The sequence below is a fragment of the Bufo gargarizans genome, chromosome 6 (genome assembly GCF_014858855.1).
Source record: "Bufo gargarizans isolate SCDJY-AF-19 chromosome 6, ASM1485885v1, whole genome shotgun sequence".
NCBI lineage: Eukaryota > Metazoa > Chordata > Amphibia > Anura > Bufonidae > Bufo > Bufo gargarizans.
The window spans coordinates 389,045,887-389,065,259 of NC_058085.1; the positions used below are offsets into that span (position 1 = coordinate 389,045,887).

The window sequence follows — 19,373 nt, forward strand, 5'->3', positions numbered from 1 at the left end:
AGATGACGACTCTTATCCACAGGCTGCCTCTGGAATAGCTCAGCCCAATTCACTTGAAAGCTGCAATACCGGTCATAACCCTAGGACAAGAGTGGTGCTGTTGTTGGAAGAGATCAGCCATGTTTTTTTCTAATCTCATACAAACCCTTTAAGGAATAAAAAATATTTTCTTGTACTTTTCCCTTTTCTATTGGAGGTAAACCATAAAACTATTCATTATCTGCTGGGTCCCTGACCACACGACTGCGCAGGAATCGCTCTGCCGCCATCTCCTGCATGTTACATTATTATACTTTTTTTTGCGTTCTTGCTGGTATTACACACAGTACAGTTCAATAAGCTTGTGCGGTTGTTCTAGCAGGCGTCTGGTGGTAGACTGTACCATCTCCTGGAGGAGGGGGTTTCCGCTCTAGATTGCAAGGACAGAAGTCTGTTTTGTGGGCAGCCAATGTGGAGTGTTCCACTTCAGACCGTCCCCGTAAGCCGGATGAGAAGACGGCAGGACGACGCGTGTGATCCATTGCCTAATTCAGAAGATAAAGCAAGGTTTAACAGAAAAAAGGAGGGAATCCTGGGGGGTCATGCCCCCATCTGTTACAGTCTATAAATATGTTCATTTTAACCCCTGGGCAACCTCCCTTATACAGCAGCAGTTGCCACTTTAAAGATGGCACCTGCTCACGCGGCACCATAGCCACCAGGTTTCAGCCCTAAGGCTGATTGCATAAATTTTACCCCTCAGATGCTGTGGTCAAATGTGACCACGGCATCTGAGCAGGGCGGATGTGGAAGCCCGTAACAGCGTTCCCTGACTGTTATAAGCCAGTATTAGCTCAGAGCCTCAAGAAGACGTTAAATTTTAACTAAAGAAGTTAAATTTTTTTTTTATATATATATAAAAATTTCAAATCATCCCCCTTTATCCAAAAATAAAAATACATAAAAGAATACTCCTAAAAACGCCTGTGCTATTAAAATATAACAATATATATCCCGTATAGAGAATGGCGTAACTGAAAAATTCAAAATGGCTAATTCGCTATTTTTTTTCACTTCACTGCCCCAAAAGAATGTCATAAAGTGATCAAAACGTCACATACACTTAAATCGCTGAGAAGTACAGATCGCCCTGCAAAAAATGAGCCTTCAAACATGGCTCTGGGAAGGTGGCGGAGTGAAAACCGAAAACGCAAAAACATAAATTCGCAAGGTCCTCTAAGGGTTAAAGGTTTTTTCTGGATCTCATGAGAACTTACCATTGTGTTTCTACTCCAAAGAACAGCCTCCAGTTGCTGAAGCGGCCGTAGCTGTAAGGATTCTGAAATATCTGCAAAAGGGAAAAACCTATCAGTCACAACCGATCAACCGGGAGAGTCAAACTCTAGGGACGTGTCCACTTGGCCCCTAAAACACAGCCACATTGCAACTGACCCTGCGTCTGTCTGTGCAAACCCACCGACTGCGGAAAACTGCTCTGGTCCCAACAGCATAGGCAGGATGTTGGAGACACACAGATCCAACTCTAGGGCTGGATTCACACATGCTTTTTGGGGGATTTTCTACCAACTTTTGCAGTTTTTGACACTTTTTGTCCCTGCATTTCTAAAAGGTGTGTTTTTGCTGTAAAAAACTATAGCTCAAGAATTTTTTTTATTTTTAATTTTTTTTCAAAGAAGGAAGCATCCTCAAGGAATGTTTTTTTTGAACTTTTTTCCAGAAAAATCCCGTAAGATATGCGACTTAAAAAAAAAATAAAATAAAAAAAAATATAAAATGCGGTTTTCATGGCTTTTTCGGAAAAAAAAGCCAAACCACATTCATATGTGCAGGCGCTCTTAACTTTAGAGGCGATGGACCCGCTTACAGAGTCAAGCAGCGGCTGTCCGCACATCGGTCTAGACCCCTTATCCCCTGACGAAGGTGCAACTGCAACGAAACATGTCAGGAGGGGTGCGCGGTCCTATCTTTTATACCAGTTGCCAGCTAGCTGCTAATAAGTAAAAAAATAAATAATAATAAATAATAATAATAAGTTCAATAAAAAAAAAAAAAAATCCAAGGCACTTCCAAAGAGTAAATTAAATAATGTGCTTTTTAATCACCAAACAGCAACGTTTTAGTCCTCTTACTGTACCTTTCTCACCTAATAAGTTTAGGCACAGAGATTATGAGAAAAAGGCAAGTGCGATGTGCCTGTAGGGAGAGGTTACATAGGCAGGGGCCGTGTGTGAATAAGGGTCCATTCACACGTCCGTAAGTGCTTTGCGGATCCGCAAAACACGGACACCTGCAATGTGCGATACGCAATTTGCGGACTGCACATCAGACACTATAATAGAAAATGCCTTTTCTGTTCTGCAATTGCGGACAAGAATAGGACATGTTCTATTTTTTTCAGGAACGAAATTGCGGATCCTGAAAAAACGGATGCGGATCCCGAAAATGCGGATTTGCATCCGTTCCAGCCCCATTGAAAGTGAATGGGTCCGCAAATTGCGGAACGAATGCGGACCCAAATTACGGACGTGTGAATGGACCCTTAGTATGTGAGCAATTAAGATGTGACAAAGCGCTGGTGCAAATGGAAACAAAGCTGTGAACATAAGCAGCAACCTCTCAACTGATTGAGCACACATATAGCTCTTGCTGGCCTATGGCCCCTTTCACACGAGCGAGTTTTCCGCGCGGGTGCAATGCGTGACGTGAACGCATAGCACCCGCACTGAATCCTGACCCATTCATTTCAATGGCTCTGTGCACATGAGCATTTTTTATTTTTTTTCACGCATCAGTTCTGCGTTGCGCGAGAATCGCAGCATGTTCTATATTCTGCGTTTTTTCACGCAGCCCTGGCCCCATAGAAGTGAATGGGGCTTCAGTGAAAAACGCATCGCATCCGCAAGCAAGTGCAGGTGCGATGCGTTTTTCACTGATGGTTGCTAAGAGATGTTGTTTGTAAACCTTCAGTTTTTTTTATCACGCACATGAAAAAACGCATTGCACCCGCGCGGAAAAAACTTAACGCGATCGCAAACAAAACTGACTGAACTTGCTTGCCGGGTGCGAGTTTCACTGAACGCATCCGAAGCCAATCCGCCACGCTCATGTGAAAGAGGCCTAAATGAGATATTCTAGGATTAGATTAAAAGCGGGAGCGCCGTGTACAGCTCGACAACTATAATTATCTGTCTGATATAGCTCCTGCCCTAAAGGGGTTGTCCCACAAAAAAATATTCTACAGTTTTCAAACCAGCACCTGGATCTGAAGACTTTTGTAATTTCATGTAATTAAAAATTTTGTATAGCCACCGAGTTATTCAATAAAATGTATCTGCATAGCGCCACCTGCTGTTTGTTCAATGTTATTGTCACTGGTTGTTTTTGATGTACACAAGTTTTTCATTTTTCTTTTTCTCTTAATATCTTTATTTAAAGTTACATTTTAAACAAAGCCACGCGAGGATCCCAAGTGGAAATTATTTGGTCAAAGTAGACCACAGTGCCTATATTAATCACATTGTGCGGCTGTTATTCATTATATCGCTGTTCAATATTCCAGTCGACTGCCAACCTGTGCAGACCCTGCATAGGTTTCGCCTGTAAGGTCTAATGCTCACGACCGGCCGTGCACGTACTGCGGCTCGTAAACAGCGGGTCCGTGTGTGCACCGTATCATGGATGCGGACCCATTCACCTGAACAGGTCCGCAATCTGGGAGATACAGTGCACTACGGAGTACTTCCGTGGGTTTTCTTTCCGTGCCTCTGCACCGCAAAAAAGTAGAGCATGCACTAGGTTTTTTGCAATGCGGACCATCAGATACAGATCACGGACCCCATTCAATGGGTCCGCAGATGGCGACCACGCGGTCGTGTACATGAGGCCTAATGATGTGGTTTTAACGTAGCACGGAAAACCAAAAGGTGAATGCGGGCGCCACTTACCTTCCCTTTATCCTGCAGTCTCTTCCGCTCCTTCTTGTTAATGTGTCTCTCTATGCTGGTCTCTCCCCGGGTGATGAGTATGGCATGCCAGAGCGTGAGGGCGCCAAGAGCCACGGCGACAGAGCTGAAAAGTGACGCAATTCCGTGCAGATATGTTACTTCCGGTCAGGTGGGTTTATTAATTATTAAAACAGGATAATAAATCTGGAGCATTTTTAGCCATTTGTGTCTAACTTTACATCACCTACTGGTGGGCTTACTTTCCTTCAACCATCAAATCTTAAGCCACTCCCCTTTCCTAATAAGCCCCACCCCTTACCCAATAACCACACCCACTTGTCAACCAAGGAAGAAGGCTTAATTAACACGTCGCTCGCCATTCGTAAATCTGATCCAATATGTCTGCTTTTGAGATGTGCTGGGTGGGCGCTTCCTTTGCGAGTCTGAAGGTTTCACCGATTTACTAAGCCGTGACTACCTTAGCGGCCTCATCTCTTCTCCCCTCCCCCTTTTATCTCTGTCACTTCTGCATTTTACGGGAAAACAAGTATTTAGCAACGTATAGCCGTAAGGAGACCGGACCACTTAAAGCTCAGCTGCATGGTCTACTGAAGGCGGAAGTGTCCTGGGCTCTCCGTCCTGTATACCGCGCTCTTTCATCCCTTTACGTCTAGCTCTGTTTGTTCAGACAGGCTACTTTGTAGAAACACAAACCCACCAGTTTCATCAGGGACATGATGCTTATACCACGTCTATGTCCAGCAAAGCATCTCTCTGCAGCCGAGGCTCCAGCAACCGGATGTCTGCTCTTCCTCCGCTCCAGTCTCTTCAGCTCTTTTCCACCATTCGAGGTACCTACTTGTGTGGCTCTTGTATCTGACCTTGTCCTTCTTCCCCAGATTACACTCAATCTTGTCTTTTAGATTTGTCACCTGGTTCCCTTACTCCTGGCCTGCCTACCAACGACAGTCTCATCTCACTCCCCAGCTTGCCTCCCCCTGCCCATGATTCCACCAATGACCCCCGGCTATGTTCCTGACTTCGCTTTAAAGGGGTTGTGCCAAGTTTTAAAGTCATCCCCTATTTACAAGATAGGGTAACTAATTGACCAGTGGGGGTCCAACAGCTGGGAAATCCACCGATCCCATGAATCCGTCACTAATGGGTCTGATGGAGATAGCCAAATGCGGAACTTGGCCCCTTCCGGCAGCCCCAAACAGAATGAATGGAGCAAACAGGGCTAGTGTATAGCTTAAAAATGTGGCACAACCCCTTTAAATGTGGGGCCAATCGGTGAGTATTCTGGGGACCACGAACTGGGAAACCAACAAGGAAAACTCATGTCTCCTTATGGGGGTTAAAGCTGCAAAAAAGAAGATTCTGCACCCACGCCTAGGCAGCACCAGACAGATTAGAGCAGTGTTTTCCAACCAGTGTGCCTCCAGCTGTTGCAAAACTACAACTCTTAGCATGCCCGCACAACCAAAGGCTGTCCGGGCATGCTGGGAGTTGTAGTTTTGCAACAGCTGGAGGCACCCTGGTTGGGAAACACTGGATTAGAGGATCCACAAGTATCAACGCCTATAAAAAGCTGGGCGTCCTGGAGCACCCACTTAAGATCTCTAAATAGTGAAATTAAAAATAATAAAAAAATAAAATAAAAACCACAACACAAAAACGAACAAGAGCATACCTGCAAAGAACCCAGAGGTATATGATGCACTTGTGAAACACTCTCTCCCAGAAGGAGAAGGCAGGAAGCGGCGTCTGGCTGTAAGTCTAGAAGATATAAATGATAAAGACATGAACGCGCCATATTGTCACTGCAATTTTTGCAAGAAACCAAGCACAGGACATTACACAAAAGACAAAAACAAACATCTAAAAAGACACAAGTAAGAAGTGAAAGCAACAAACTGAGTGGGAGCAATGGCTCTCATAGCATATTGGAATTGTAAGTGTGAGGGGTTTCATTGTAAGAACAGACCCTTTAAAAAGAGGTTCCTCACTTTGGACAGTCCCTTGTTGTTGGAACAAACAGATCAAAAGATGTTCCACTGCTGATCACCGGTGATCGGCTGTGCTCTCTAGTCTGAGTGCTCAATTCCCCTGCAGTGCCACCACTGGAGAAAAGAAGCATTACACCACTGCTATCAAGTCTGTGTAATAAAGTGTGCATATGCTGGGTCCTCCACCACACAATTTGTTGCTTCCCTGGCTAGCCTGTAAACCCTTGCATCCATTCAATGCCCCTTCCGCCACTTTAGAGCTAATCTGGGGGGATAAAAGTAAGTGCTCACTTTATACATAGAACACACCCCGTCTTACGCAAAGTCCTCTCTGGCAAGCCTCAACATCAACCTGAACAGAAGACCTTCCGTATCTACCCAGCCACGAGACACTCCGAACGTGTGACCGACGTCAGCCACCAGGGAATTACACGTAACTTTTGACCTTTGGGATTGCTCCCGCCTTGTCCTCTGCTCAGAGAAGTACAGCAGGGCATAGCCGGAGCTCAGCTGAGCGCTCCTGACCGTTACAGCAAATGGCGAGTGCCAATCCCCACTAATGCGATTCCCGGTTACGTAACCAAAAGGTTCACCAGCCATATAGTATTAATCAGGTTTTGGGATCAGGGATGGTGAAAAAGGCTTTTTACTTTTTTTTATTCTTAACTCTTTGTGGTCCTTTAAAGGTTTGTTTTTAGAACCTCAAAAATGTAGGTTTAGATGAGGAGCATTCAAAGGAATCAGTCATCAAATTCCGCTTGTCCAACAAGCCCGGCGAGTTGCATCACTTGTACTGCGTGCGCACCGAAAACAGTGGTGATCGCACTTCCGGACGTAAATAGGTCTGAACATCTGGCCCGGTCAGTCAAAGAGATGGGGCTGCGGCATGTAGAGTGCGCAGTGCAACAGAAAAGCCTTCATTGCACATGATTAAAATGCAGTTTCCTCTGCGATAAGGCCACTGAGCGAATTGGGGGCAAGAACATTAGAGTCATCTAGCAACGGCTTATTGGACATCTACGCCGGATTTAATAGGAAGCTTTACTCACCTGTCTGTTCCACCATCTTTCCAGCATCACTTTTGGCAATGCAGCGATTATGTCCCCAACTATCTCAGATCACTGCTGGCAATCATTGGCCTTAGCGATCAGGCAGGGTAGTCAGGGACATCTACACTGCAGGGCAGGACCAGCCCCAGAAGAGGCGAGGGGGACCGTACAGGTGAGTAAAGCTTTTTTTCCCCTTATATTACAATATGGCTTCACATCAATTTTAAGGGGTCTCCAAAACCCTTTCAAGTGTTAGAGTCATTGTAGCCCTGCAACTCATATTCCACGGACTGTATGCCTAACGACTCCTATAATAAAGTCTGACAGCCAAGACGATGACCTTGAACACTGGTTGGTCACAACTTGGCGTCCACACCAGAACAACAAGAGACGGACAACACAATGATAAGAGGTTCGCACAAGTAGCATTCCTGGATTAGAAGCAGAGAAGAGCAGACGCATGCATTGTGAGCGGGACAGGGGGCTGCGTTAGTGTCACACACATAGGTAGCCAGATAGCCCACCTCATTGCCTGCAAGCTGGAGCCTCTGCGCCTCATGGTGCTTCATTTTCTAATAAGAGGGAGATATGACCACAATTACCTTCTAGTGGAACAGTGCAATGCTCTGCAGACTTCACCACAATGGAGGTCAACAAAAACATGGGGAAGGACAAAGTACTGAAGAACTGTGACCGGAGAGTAGAACACATATGTAATGAAGAGGAATAGTAGTTTAATAAAGAAATAGTAGAGGTCCCGAGTCCTCTGCCCACAGTGATTGGACATCATTCGGGAATGGTGGGAGAAAGACTCTCACAGGCTATTTATGGGTGGACGGTGAGAAACTCGCAGGCTCTTTCTATGAGAAGGTAGGGAAAGCAGGACTCATGGGCACCCTGAGTGGGCAGGGATGGAAGAGGAGGTAGCAGGACTCACATGCTCTCCCTATGAGTGGGCAGGGAGGGAGGAGGAGGAGGTAGCAGGTCTCATAGGCTCACCCTATGTGTGGGCGGGGATGGAGGAGGAGGTAGCAGGACTCACAGGCTCTCCCTATGAGTGGGCGGGAATAGAGGAGGAGGTAGCAGGACTCACAGGCTCTCCCTATGAGTGGGCGGGAATAGAGGAGGTAGCAGAACTCACAGGCTCTCCTATCAGTGGGTAGGGATGGAGGAGGAGGTAGCAGGTCTCATAGGCTCTCCCTATGAGTGGGTAGGGATGGAGGAGGAGGTAGCAGGTCTCACAGGCTCTCCCTATGACTGGGCGGGGATGGAGGAGGAGGTAGCAGGTCTCACAGGCTCACCCTATGTGTGGGCGGGGATGGAGGAGGAGGTAGCAGGACTCACAGGCTCTCCCTATGTGTGGTTCGGGGATGGAGGAGGAGGTAGCAGGACTCACAGGCTCTCTCTATGAGTGGGCGGGAATAGAGGAGGTAGCAGGACTCACAGGCTCTCCTATCAGTGGGTAGGGATGGAGGAGGAGGTAGCAGGTCTCATAGGCTCTCCCTATGAGTGGGCAGGGATGGAGGAGGAGGTAGCAGGACTCACAGGCTCTCCCTATGAGTGGGCAGGGATGGAGGAGGAGGTAGCAGGACTCACAGGCTCTCCCTATGAGTGGGCAGGGATGGAGGAGGAGGTAGCAGGACTCACAGGCTCTCCCTATGAGTGGGCGGGGATGGAGGAGGAGGTAGCAGGTCTCACAGGCTCACCCTATGAGTAGGTGGGAACGGAGGAGGCAAGGCTCACAGGCTCTCCTATCAGTGGGTAGGGATGGAGGAGGAGGTAGCAGGTCTCACAGGCTCTCCCTATGAGTGGGCGGGGATGGAGGAGGAGGTAGCAGGTCTCATAGGCTCTCTTTTAGTCCTGACAGTATTTACAAAGATTTTTAATACGAAAATAGCAGCTGCAAGCACAAAATGGACAGAGCTTTTCTTAATCAAGAATACTTGCAAAGCTGTTTTTTTTTTTGTTTTTTTTAATTGTAGGTGCATTAGAGCAATAACAAAACTGGTTGGAGGTGCAGTTCTCCAATATGAAACAATATACTGTATAATCAAGGAAAACCATCCCTGAGCTCAGCGTCTCCCGTTCTGTCCTCAGAAAGATCTAGAAGATGTTATAACGCAAGTCTAATGACCTCCACAACTAATCAGAGGAGTCAACAGGAAGTACAAGCTCTCAACAGCACTAAACTCACGTATGCATTACAGCCCATTCCCATCCAGATAGGCATTTTTGATTATACTGGTTTTGCCCCTCCCCCTCCCCGCCGTGTGAAAAAAAACTCAGCGGCAGAAGCCTAGGGACTGATCTCACCTGTATAGTTGCATAGGCTTCCTGGAACATGACGCGGCTGCTGATGCTACAGTAGATACAACCCAAGGTCATGAAGAGGCAGAAGGAGAAGAAGTAGCGATGGTTGTAGTGGCCCACACAGTTATTAAGCCAGGCTTCAATGGGAACAATGTTAAAGAATAATATGGCAAACACGATAGAAGAAACTATTGTCCGAAAACTAGGGGCCGTCAATATAGGAAACCGGACAACACCTGCAATCAGATTTGCGCCACAGTATGATGCATAATAGGATTTCTGTGCACCAGAAAGCTATGAGCGGAAATAGTAAATCTGTAGGACTCGTCCCTGGTTTAAAAAAAAAATAATATATATATATATATATATATATATATATACTTTTGAAAAGTGCCAAAATTTGCAACTCCTGCAGCGACATACAGCTGAACTTAACAGGAGCTCCATTCAAACGGGGGAGAAATAGTCCCCATTCTAGTGATCAGCGGGGGCTCCAGTGATCAGACCCCCCCCCCCATGAGCTGACACTTATCCCCTACTCTGAGAACAGGGGCTAAATTGTTGTAATGGGACAACCCCTTTAACAGCTGACCAGGACATAATGCAGGCTAAGGCTACATTCAGACGACCATGGTGTTTTGCGGATCCCCAAAACAAGGATACCAGCCCATGTGCCAATTTGCGGACCATACATGCCGCCGCCATCATAGAAAATGCCTATTCTTGTCCGCGATGGCAGACAAGAAAAGGACATTTTAAATTTTTTTTTTTTTGCGGGGTCGCGGAACAGAACTATGGATGCAAACAGTACACAATGCGCTGCCCGCGTCTTTTGCAGCCCCATCGACATGAATGGGTCCGCACCAGTTTGCGGAACAGATGGGGACTCATTCATACGGTTGTGTGAACGTAGCCTTAGTTAGGGGATGGTGAGAACAATTTTTACGTTCCGTCAGCAGCAGAAGCCAGGTGGATTCACACATCGGGAACGAGTCACTGGAATTCAGTTGTGGGTTCTGTACCGAATTTCTGCAACAATGTAAATGGTCATAAAACATGCGGCATGGAATTTTTTTTTAAATCCACACCCCACCCTACAGGCTGCGGGAACGCTGCAGATTTTCACCACCGATTTCATCCACTGCAATGCAACCCTCAATTACCAGATCGCCTAGTGCTGAAACATCTACAAAAGGATACGACAATGGTGATCCATTTTCAAAATGCACCTGTGAAGAGAAGACGATTAATAATTTCACATTATGGACAAGACCTTTTTATAAATGACTGGACTCAACAAACAAGATAACTGCGGTTACGGCATGAAAGTGGTGGGGGCCAGAATGAGACAACTTTCATTAGATCCTCTTAAGATGCAGAGGATTAGGGGTAAGAATGTACGGCGTGCGACTGATGTGGACGAGCGCAGAGTACTGATCAGTCACACAAGTAAACGTCCTTGTGCGGTGGCGAATCAATAGTGGGCGGACTTCATTTACGTAGAGAGACCATGAATGAAGATACACATTGTAAACAAATCTTCTGCTGCTGCCTAAAGTCACAACGCAATCATTATTATAAAAAAAAAACATTAGCATAGACAAAGGGGTAGTCCAACATGGTGTATCTGGTGCGCTTGATTGTTCTCTCAAGGGGGTTAATCCTACGAACCACATGTAGACTGCTGGTCAGTAACGCACCCCATTTTTCTGTTTTCCTCCTCCAAATCCGAAAACCCCTTGGATAAACTTTATATGCCTCTGTCCCTGCTCCACATCACTACCAGTCCGGCAGCCGCAAGCCAGTCTCCTTCTTCCCCCTCTGGCAGCCGCAAGCCAGTCTCCTTCTTCCCCCTCTGGCAGCCGCAAGCCAGTCTCCTTCTTCCCCCTCTGGCAGCCGCAAGCCAGTCTCCTTCTTCCCCCTCTGGCAGCCGCAAGCCAGTCTCCTTCTTCCCCCTCTGGCAGCCGCAAGCCAGTCTCCTTCTTCCCCCTCTGGCAGCCGCAAGCCAGTCTCCTTCTTCCCCCTCTGGCAGCCGCAAGCCAGTCTCCTTCTTCCCCCTCTGGCAGCCGCAAGCCAGTCTCCTTCTTCCCCCTCTGGCAGCCGCAAGCCAGTCTCCTTCTTCCCCCTCTGGCAGCCGCAAGCCAGTCTCCTTCTTCCCCCTCTGGCAGCCGCAAGCCAGTCTCCTTCTTTCCCCTCTGGCAGCCGCAAGCCAGTCTCCTTCCCTCTCTGGCAGCCGTAAATATAAATAATTGTATCAAGGAGTCTGGAGCAGTGAGAAATATAGTAGTTGACTGCTCACAAGCCAGTCCTCAGAACTATCCTCAGCTTTGCTGTATATTGCTGCACTATCTGACGAGCAGGACAGAGCTAATTCTATTGGCTGCCCTGCAGGGAACAGATGATCACTATGCAGCACATTGCTATATACTGTAAACACCAGGTGGCGCTATACTATCTAATTAAACCTTTCACCAAAAAATATGTATAGAAACAGTTACATTACCTAACAGTGCGGCCCCCAGTGATGTATTTCCGATTATTATTTTTTCAGAGGACCCCCCCTTTCGTCCGCTGTGGTCTCCGGTAGTTCTGGCGCCTCATATGCCAATGAGGCGATTCGGTTCGAGTAGACGGTGACTAAATTTTGTACAGGGCGCGGTTTTCTTCTCCCTGGCTAAGAGCGCATCCAATCATCTTAGCCAGGGAGAAGGAGCTCAAGTTCTTACGAGATTTGCGAGAACTTGAGCTTTTACACAACCCGAGGAAATGTAACTATTTCTATACATGTTTTTAGGTGAAAGGTCCTCTTTAAATATAACTGGATTATTCATGTAACTGTCACACACGCCTTATTTTGTATGAGTTGAGCAATATAATATTTACTGGAGGGACAAAGCCTTTAAACCTCCCACCACCGCCACCACCTAGGACCCCTTTCTCATGGCAGAAGGGAGTCCTAGAGGAGAGACCACTGCGAAGCTGTGTGAGGGATACTGCCATCTAGTGGCCCTATACATGTATTGCACTCAGGTAACTTAATAAACCTCACAATTCTGTTCTTACTCTAGTACATGGATGTCAAACTCATGGCCCTCCAGATGTTGCAAAACTACAACTCCCATCATTCCCTGATAGCTGTAGTATGCCCAGGCATGATGGGAGTTGTAGTTTTGCAACAGCTGGAGGGCCACGAGTTTGACATCCCTGCTCTAGTACAAGGCTGGCCAACCTGCGGCTCTCCAGCTGTTGTAAAACTACAATTGCCCTGCCCCCACCATGCCCTGCTGTAGGCTGATAGCTGTAGGCAGTCTAGGCATGCTGGGAGTTGTAGTCTTGCAACAGCTGGAGAGCCGCAGGTTGGCCAGCCCTGCTCTAGTATAAGGGGGTTGGGTGAACATCTGGCTAGTTGGGGGAAGTTATGGTTTACACTCCCATCTTATTAGAAAACCAAATCATTACAATGTAATCAACTTCTATAAGCTCCCCTTTCCTGTACGTCCTTTCTGTTCTAGAAGGACGTGTACTGTGAATACAGCGAGGGGCCTTTTACATACAATACCAATGCTCTGGTGTTTATGTGAATCTGTATGAGCGCTCGTACGCCCACGTGATTCGGACCCACACAAAGTATCCTACACGTATGCCATAAACGTCTATGGCTGGAACGGCCCTGTAGCCACATAAGAGCCCACACAGAGGCGCTGCTATGGCCAATAGCTGGGCCTCCATTCTGCGCCCTGAGACGAAAGGATCAACAGAAGTGAAAATCACTGTAAAATACACAGATAAGACGACAGCATCCTACCTATTACAGATGCTACAGTGATGGGTCCGAGCAGGTTTTGGAGCGATGCACTTCCGGCATACCGCCACTGACGGGATGTTCTTCTGCACCTAATGAACACGATCAGCGGACATCATCATCATCATCATCACACGCGGAAAAGATTCAACTACTAATATAAATCCCGAACCAACGAGATTATTTACAAATCAAATTTCTGTATTACTGGAGATGGAGATAAGTTTCAGGCTGCAATGTTCCTTCAGGTCCCCGATATTCAGTTGACAACCTATCCTGAGGTTAAAGGGGATCTCCGGGAATTAAATATAAATACTTAAATATTATTTTATAATAAATATATTCACAAATACCTTTCATTAGTTAGAATGGCTTGTTTTGTCTGGGGAGCGATCATGAGCAGAAATAAAATTGCCGCCGTCCTATCAGTACACACAAAACCTGCCCTAATCACAAAGGAGGACAAGTTACTTCACAGCTGCCTCATCCTTCTCTCTGGACTTCATGTCTCCTCTGAACCAAGCTGAAGATCTTATCACCTGTATTCAGGATCATAATCCCTGACAAGCAGAGAGGAGGATGAGGCAGCTCTTTACCTCAGTGTTGTGAAGCAACATGTCTTCCTGTGCGATTAGGACAGGTTTCGTGTAAACTAATGGGACAGCGGCCACTTTGTTTCCCCTGATGATTGCTCCCCAGACAAAACCAGCCATTATAACTAATGAAAGTTTTTTGAGAATATATTTAAAAGGGGACGGCCACTCTTATTAAGGGTCCATTCACACGTCCGTAGTGTATTGCAGATCCGCAATACACCCGGCCAGCACCCCCAAAGGAAAGGCCTATTCTTGTCCGCAATTTCTTGGGGCGCCGCGGCCTGGAAGATCGGGGCCGCGCTCCAGAAATGCAGATGCGGACAGCGCACTGTGTGCTGGCCATATCTCTTCCATCCCCACAGAGAATCAAGTGGAACAAATCCAGACCCAAACGTTGCGGAACGGATCCGGACCCATTCTACGGATGTGTAAATGGACCCTAAAACTGTAAAGAAAGTAGGGAGATATTACACTTACTAATAGATCTTCTTAAGCAGATCTGCCTGGTTTCCTTGCTATTGGAGGCCACGCCCCCTCCTACCCTCATCACGCCCCCTCCTGCCCTGCCCTCCCCTCGCCCCCCCTGCCCTGCTCTCCCCTCACCACGCCCCCCCCTGCCCTGCCCTCCCCTCACCACGCCCCCCCTGCCCTGACCACGCCCCCCTCCTGCCCTGCCCTCACCACGCCCCCTCCTGCCCTGCCCTCCCCTCACCACGCCCCCCCTCCTGCCCTCCCCTCGCCCCCCTCCTGCCCTCACCACGCCCCCCTCCTGCCCTGCCCTCACCACGCCCCCCTCCTGCCCTGCCCTCACCATGCCCCCCTCCTGCCCTGCCCTCACCACGCCCCCCTCCTGCCCTGCCCTCCCCTCACCCCCCTCCTGCCCTGCCCTCACCCCTCCTGCCCTCCCCTCACCACGCCCCCTCCTGCCCTGCCCTCCCCTCACCACGCCCCCTCCTGCCCTGCCCTCACCTCACCACGCCCCCTCCTGCCCTGCCCTCCCCCTCACCACGCCCCCTCCTGCCCTGCCCTCACCTCACCACGCCCCCTCCTGCCCTGCCCTCCCCCTCACCACGCCCCCTCCTGCCCTGCCCTCCCCTCACCACGCCCCCTCCTGCCCTGCCCTCCCCTCCCCACGCCCCCTCCTGCCCTGCCCTCCCCTCACCACGCCCCCTCCTGCCCTGCCCTCCCCTCACCACGCCCCCTCCTGCCCTGCCCTCCCCTCACCACGCCCCCTCCTGCCCTCACAGCAAATTCTATCCAGGATGGGGACGCAACCAAACCAAACGGAATGCAGTTGTGTGATAATAGACAGGAGGCTCCTCGCTATGTGAGCAGAACAATTTCTACAAATGTATTCATGCAAAAATGGTCTGCACACGGCTTCATTAGTCAGGAAACTGGCAATAATTAACATAAATGTGTTGTAGTGACTGGTCACGCCCCCCTCCCTGCCATTGTCACGCCCCCTTTTTTCAAAAAGACGCAGTTAAAACGTTGCAAACAGATAGTTTTCAACTTTTTACTGCCACTTTTCAGGAACAAGGGAAATTATAAATCTCCCCCTCTATTCATGGAATACATCCAGTGGCACAACTAGAAATGACTGAGCCCCACAGCAAATTTATGAACAAGGTTTCCCCCCCCCCCTCCCAGTAACATATGTATGATAGATTAGCATCACATTCCTGTGCGGGGCGGGCAATAATCTCTTTACTGCTGGTACTGGGGCATACATTCTATTGCTATGTCTGCAGTTATTTACTGATGACTGAGGCGCTCTTTGCAGCTGCTCCTCCCACACAGCTGGTCGGAGGAAGCTCCTCCAGGGAGGCGCGTCATGGTGAACAGGTTAGAAAAAGGATATACAGCCGGTACATGTCACATGATACAAATACTTCATAGTTTTGGTTATTGTCTAGGGCACTTTGGATTGTTGATACTTAGGGTGGCCAACCCCTTTAAGTATTTCCATTTTCCTAATTCCCAGAGAACCCCTTTAGGGCTTTTCTCCTGTGAACTTTTCCCTCGCAGTAATACAGTACATGCTGGATCTGTGTGTCCAGGATGCTGCTGCCGCCTTCCCCTTGGGTGTGCGCTTTCCTCCCCATCTACAGCCTGAGTGAGCTGCACTCCTTGTATCCTCTCTCCACTGTGATCTGCCGTGTATAACCTCCTCCCCCTCCCTGCTGTTATCTATAGCAGAGCAGAGAGCCATCGGAAACGGGAGCAGAGCTCTGAAGGATTTGCGACACATTCAGCAGCTAGGTGAAGGACTTACACACACTCTGCAGACGCAGACTGGTAGGAGATTTTTTATGAAGTCGGTTTAGAAAGTTTAATTTACGAAGCGAGTGAACAACAAATTATTATTTTTTTTTAAACGTTACATTTTGCAAATCCTGTAGCCAGTTCCACGTACCTGCGGTGGATATCCAGGGGACGTGGTGATTGCCTTGTAATAGTGAAAGACAATCAGGATGAGATTCCAGTGGCCATAGGCAATATGCCAGCAGATCCAGGCAGTGGAATACGTTTGGAGGATAAGAGGAAGGACACAGAGGTACACGATCAACACAATGGAGCTGGTCAGCAAGATCACCAGAGCCACAAACACCTAAAAAATAAATAAATAAATGATAAAAAAATATTGCCAGGATTGCCGACCACAGAGCCAATATTTATTAACGATAAAAAAATGAAATAAAAATATATAGAAATACTCACGACGCCGAACCATCTGGTCAAGTGATCCACCAACCAGTACACGGGCTCAAACAGGGACTCGATGACCACATCGCTGTTAGTGAAGGTGTTGTGGGTCAGAGACACCAGGCAGAGGCGGCTGTAGCGCAGGTAGTCGCTCAGCGAGCTCACATACGCGAATGTCCTTCTGTGTCCCAGGCGAAGGCACCGCAAGAAAAGGCGCCGGATGTTTCTCATTCCCACTGTTCATTACCTGCGGCAAAACATACGAAGAGGGGTGAAACACGGCATTACCATCACATCAACTTTTACCTATGGGAAAATGACCTTTTTTTTAAATGGTAACATTGAAGAGGTTTTCCTGGAGTAAAATACCGATGCGCCATCTTCAGAAGAGGTGATCGGTATTTCATGGGTGGGGGTCTGACACCCAGGGTCCCCGACGATCAGCTGTCCTATTTAGCAGGCTTTATTCACCGCTTGCGTTATATGTAACTGTGCAGTTTGGAGTAAAAAAAAAAGGGGTCTTCTTGTATCTGGATAGAGTTGGGCGTTATGATATGAACCAATGGCAGGCAAAACATGAGGGCCAGATAACGATACACAAGTGCTTTTCACCCAGTCACATGCAAAGGGGGATGAACAATCGTTATGACGATCATTCATCCCCCATCCGTGTTGTCAGTAGCCCATCCCTGGTTTACACTGAGCTACGTGCAGCAGCGCCGCTACACAAGCCATGGATCAGGAATGTTGGTTAGCCGTGACCGGCCCAATCCTCAGCCAGAGGTAAAAGGGCTCTAATAAAAGACCCCTTTATTGAATGTGAAGAAATGGAAAATGGTGACCTATTAACCTAGACAAAAATGCAAGCTCTGTTGCCAAGTCTCCGTCTCCACCCCTTAGGTGAGAAGGAGGATGACATTTTTGCCCTACATTTTGCAGTAGCCAATCATTACCTCTAATGACAGGGTGCTGGCACAGATGCCATGCCAAAATACATGACACATCTGACAACCAACCGCACCCCAGCTAAGGCTTTACATCAGCGCGAGATCACGGGCACCTAAATGCGCAAAAACCCGGAAGCTCGCGTTTCCGGGCTCCCTACCTATGCCCCTTGTGTCCAATCCGGGCATAGGTAGTTGCGCTGAATACTGTAAGCCTTACTGAGAAGGCTAACAGTATCCAAACTGCAATTCTTATTTTGGCCACCAGATGGCAGGCCAGGATAAGAAATGAGCAAAAGTGAGCAAAATAAGTTAATAATAAATTCCTGATAAACCAAAATTAAAAAAATTTAATAAGCTCATATATGAGGCACATAATAATAACAATTAAAAAAAAATATATATATATATAAAAGTTTAAAATCACCCCCTTTCCATATAATTAAAAAAGAAATACCTAAATAATAAATATAAACGTCATAGGCATCACCACAACTGAAAATGCCCATACTATTAAAATACAAAAAAAATAAAAAATCCAATACGGCGAATGGCGTAACGGAAAAAGGGTCAAAATGGCCGATCTGCCATTTTTTCATCGCTTCTCTTAACCAAAGAAATTTAATAAAATGTGATCAAAAACTCACCCACACTCCAAAATGGTATCAATTAAGGCTAGGTTCTCACCTGAGTGTTTTACAGCGCGTACAAATGGGGGTCAGAATATGGTGATGTCAAAAATAAAAAAATTCTCAAAGTTTACATTTATTTAGATATAAAGAACCTATACATACAGGGCATCGCTGTAATCGCCCTGACCCAGAGAATGAAGGGCACAGGTCAGTTTTGCCGTGAACAAAACCCGTAAAACGGTGGAGGGATTGCGTTTTTTTTTCCCCCCATTCCATCCCATTTGGAATTTTTTTTACCACTTCCCACAACATTTTATGCCATAATTAATGGTGGCATTAGAAAGTACAACTTGTCCCGCAAAAAAAAAAAAAAAAAAAGCCCTCGTACAGCTATGTGACCGGAAAAATATAAAAAAAGTTATGGCTCATGGAAAATAGGGAAGAAAAATGAAAATGCAAAAACCTCCGGTAGCCAAAGGGTTAAGTGGGTGACTGGCAGGGACATCAGGGTCCAGTGCTGAGGGCGCAGTATCTACTGACACAATCCGCACAGTTACAGCTTCTCTATGATCAATGCCCCATCTGCAGAACAGCCCTAGAGATACCCATAGGTCAGGGACCTGTCAGACCACCCAGTGCTCTTAGAGGGCAGCTCTATACACAGTAACCTGTCCCCAGGGTGACCAGCACTCACCTGCCCGGCAGTATCACTCCCATCTCGCACCCTCCATCCCGGCTCCCAGACACCTGCACTGACCGGATGTCACTCCACTCAGCCTCCATCAGCCGGAGCCATGCCTACTAAGCATGCGCAGTGGAAGCCCGGTATGTTCGCGTCCAGAATGGAGCTGCTCCTGGCAGGTATGATGTCACGGGAAGGGGCGGGGCGCGGGAGCCTACCAGAAGAAGAAAGGGAGGGTAGCGTCTAAACTCCATGCGTCGTATGGACCTTCTGACGTCACATGGTCATGTGACAGTGGAAGATGAATCCCAAAGTGACCGTGCTGGAGGAGGGTGAAGTCACGTGAGGTGACTTGATGAGGATATTGATGTTTTACATGGGACTGTTGGAAGGGACTGATGTTTTACATGGGACTGTTGGAAGGGACTGATGTTTTACATGGGACTGTTGGAAGGGACTGATGTTTTACATGGGACTGTTGGAGAGGACTGATGTTTTTACATGGGGCTGTTGGAGGGAGACAGGTGGTTTTACATGGGACTGTTAGAGGGGGCAGATGTTTTTACATGGGACTGTTAAAGGGGATTGATGTTTTTACATAGGGCATGATGCAAGGTGAATTGATGTCTTTTTTACATGGAACTGTATGTTAGAGATGGCGGTTTTTACATGGGACTGTTGGAGGGAACAGATGTT

General features: G+C 47.5%; 1 protein-coding gene across 2 annotated transcripts; it reads right to left on the reverse strand.

Annotated features, from left to right (window-relative positions):
* Positions 1–190: 190 nt before the first annotated feature.
* On the reverse strand, positions 191–18,857 carry LOC122940348 (palmitoyltransferase ZDHHC16-like). 2 transcript variants are annotated; one of them, XM_044296974.1, is made up of 11 exons: positions 18,690–18,857; positions 16,435–16,666; positions 16,130–16,324; positions 13,118–13,206; positions 10,513–10,541; positions 9,316–9,449; positions 7,527–7,574; positions 5,638–5,723; positions 3,945–4,068; positions 1,257–1,327; positions 191–524 (listed from the first exon to the last, which is right to left on the reverse strand). In XM_044296974.1, exons 2-11 carry the CDS (start codon positions 16,648–16,650, stop codon positions 410–412), a joined length of 1,107 nt encoding a protein of 368 aa, XP_044152909.1. In that variant the 5' UTR covers positions 16,651–16,666; positions 18,690–18,857; the 3' UTR covers positions 191–409. The 2 variants fall into 2 exon arrangements, with proteins under 2 accessions (XP_044152909.1, XP_044152910.1); XM_044296975.1 differs by lacking the exon at positions 7,527–7,574.
* Positions 18,858–19,373: the final 516 nt, after the last annotated feature.

What these genes read in the sequence shown, in the direction of transcription:
- LOC122940348 (XM_044296974.1), bottom strand. Translation starts at nt 16,650, where the DNA reads ATGAGAAACATCCGGCGCCTTTTCTTGCGGTGCCTTCGCCTGGGACAC. An exon ending in GAAAATGGATCACCATTGTC is followed by an intron (nt 9,450 to 10,512) that starts GTATCCTTTTGT and finishes TTCCCATTGAAG; the next exon opens with CCTGGCTTAATAACTGTGTG. An exon ending in AAGCCTATGCAACTATACAG is followed by an intron (nt 7,575 to 9,315) that starts GTGAGATCAGTC and finishes CCCTCTTATTAG; the next exon opens with AAAATGAAGCACCATGAGGC.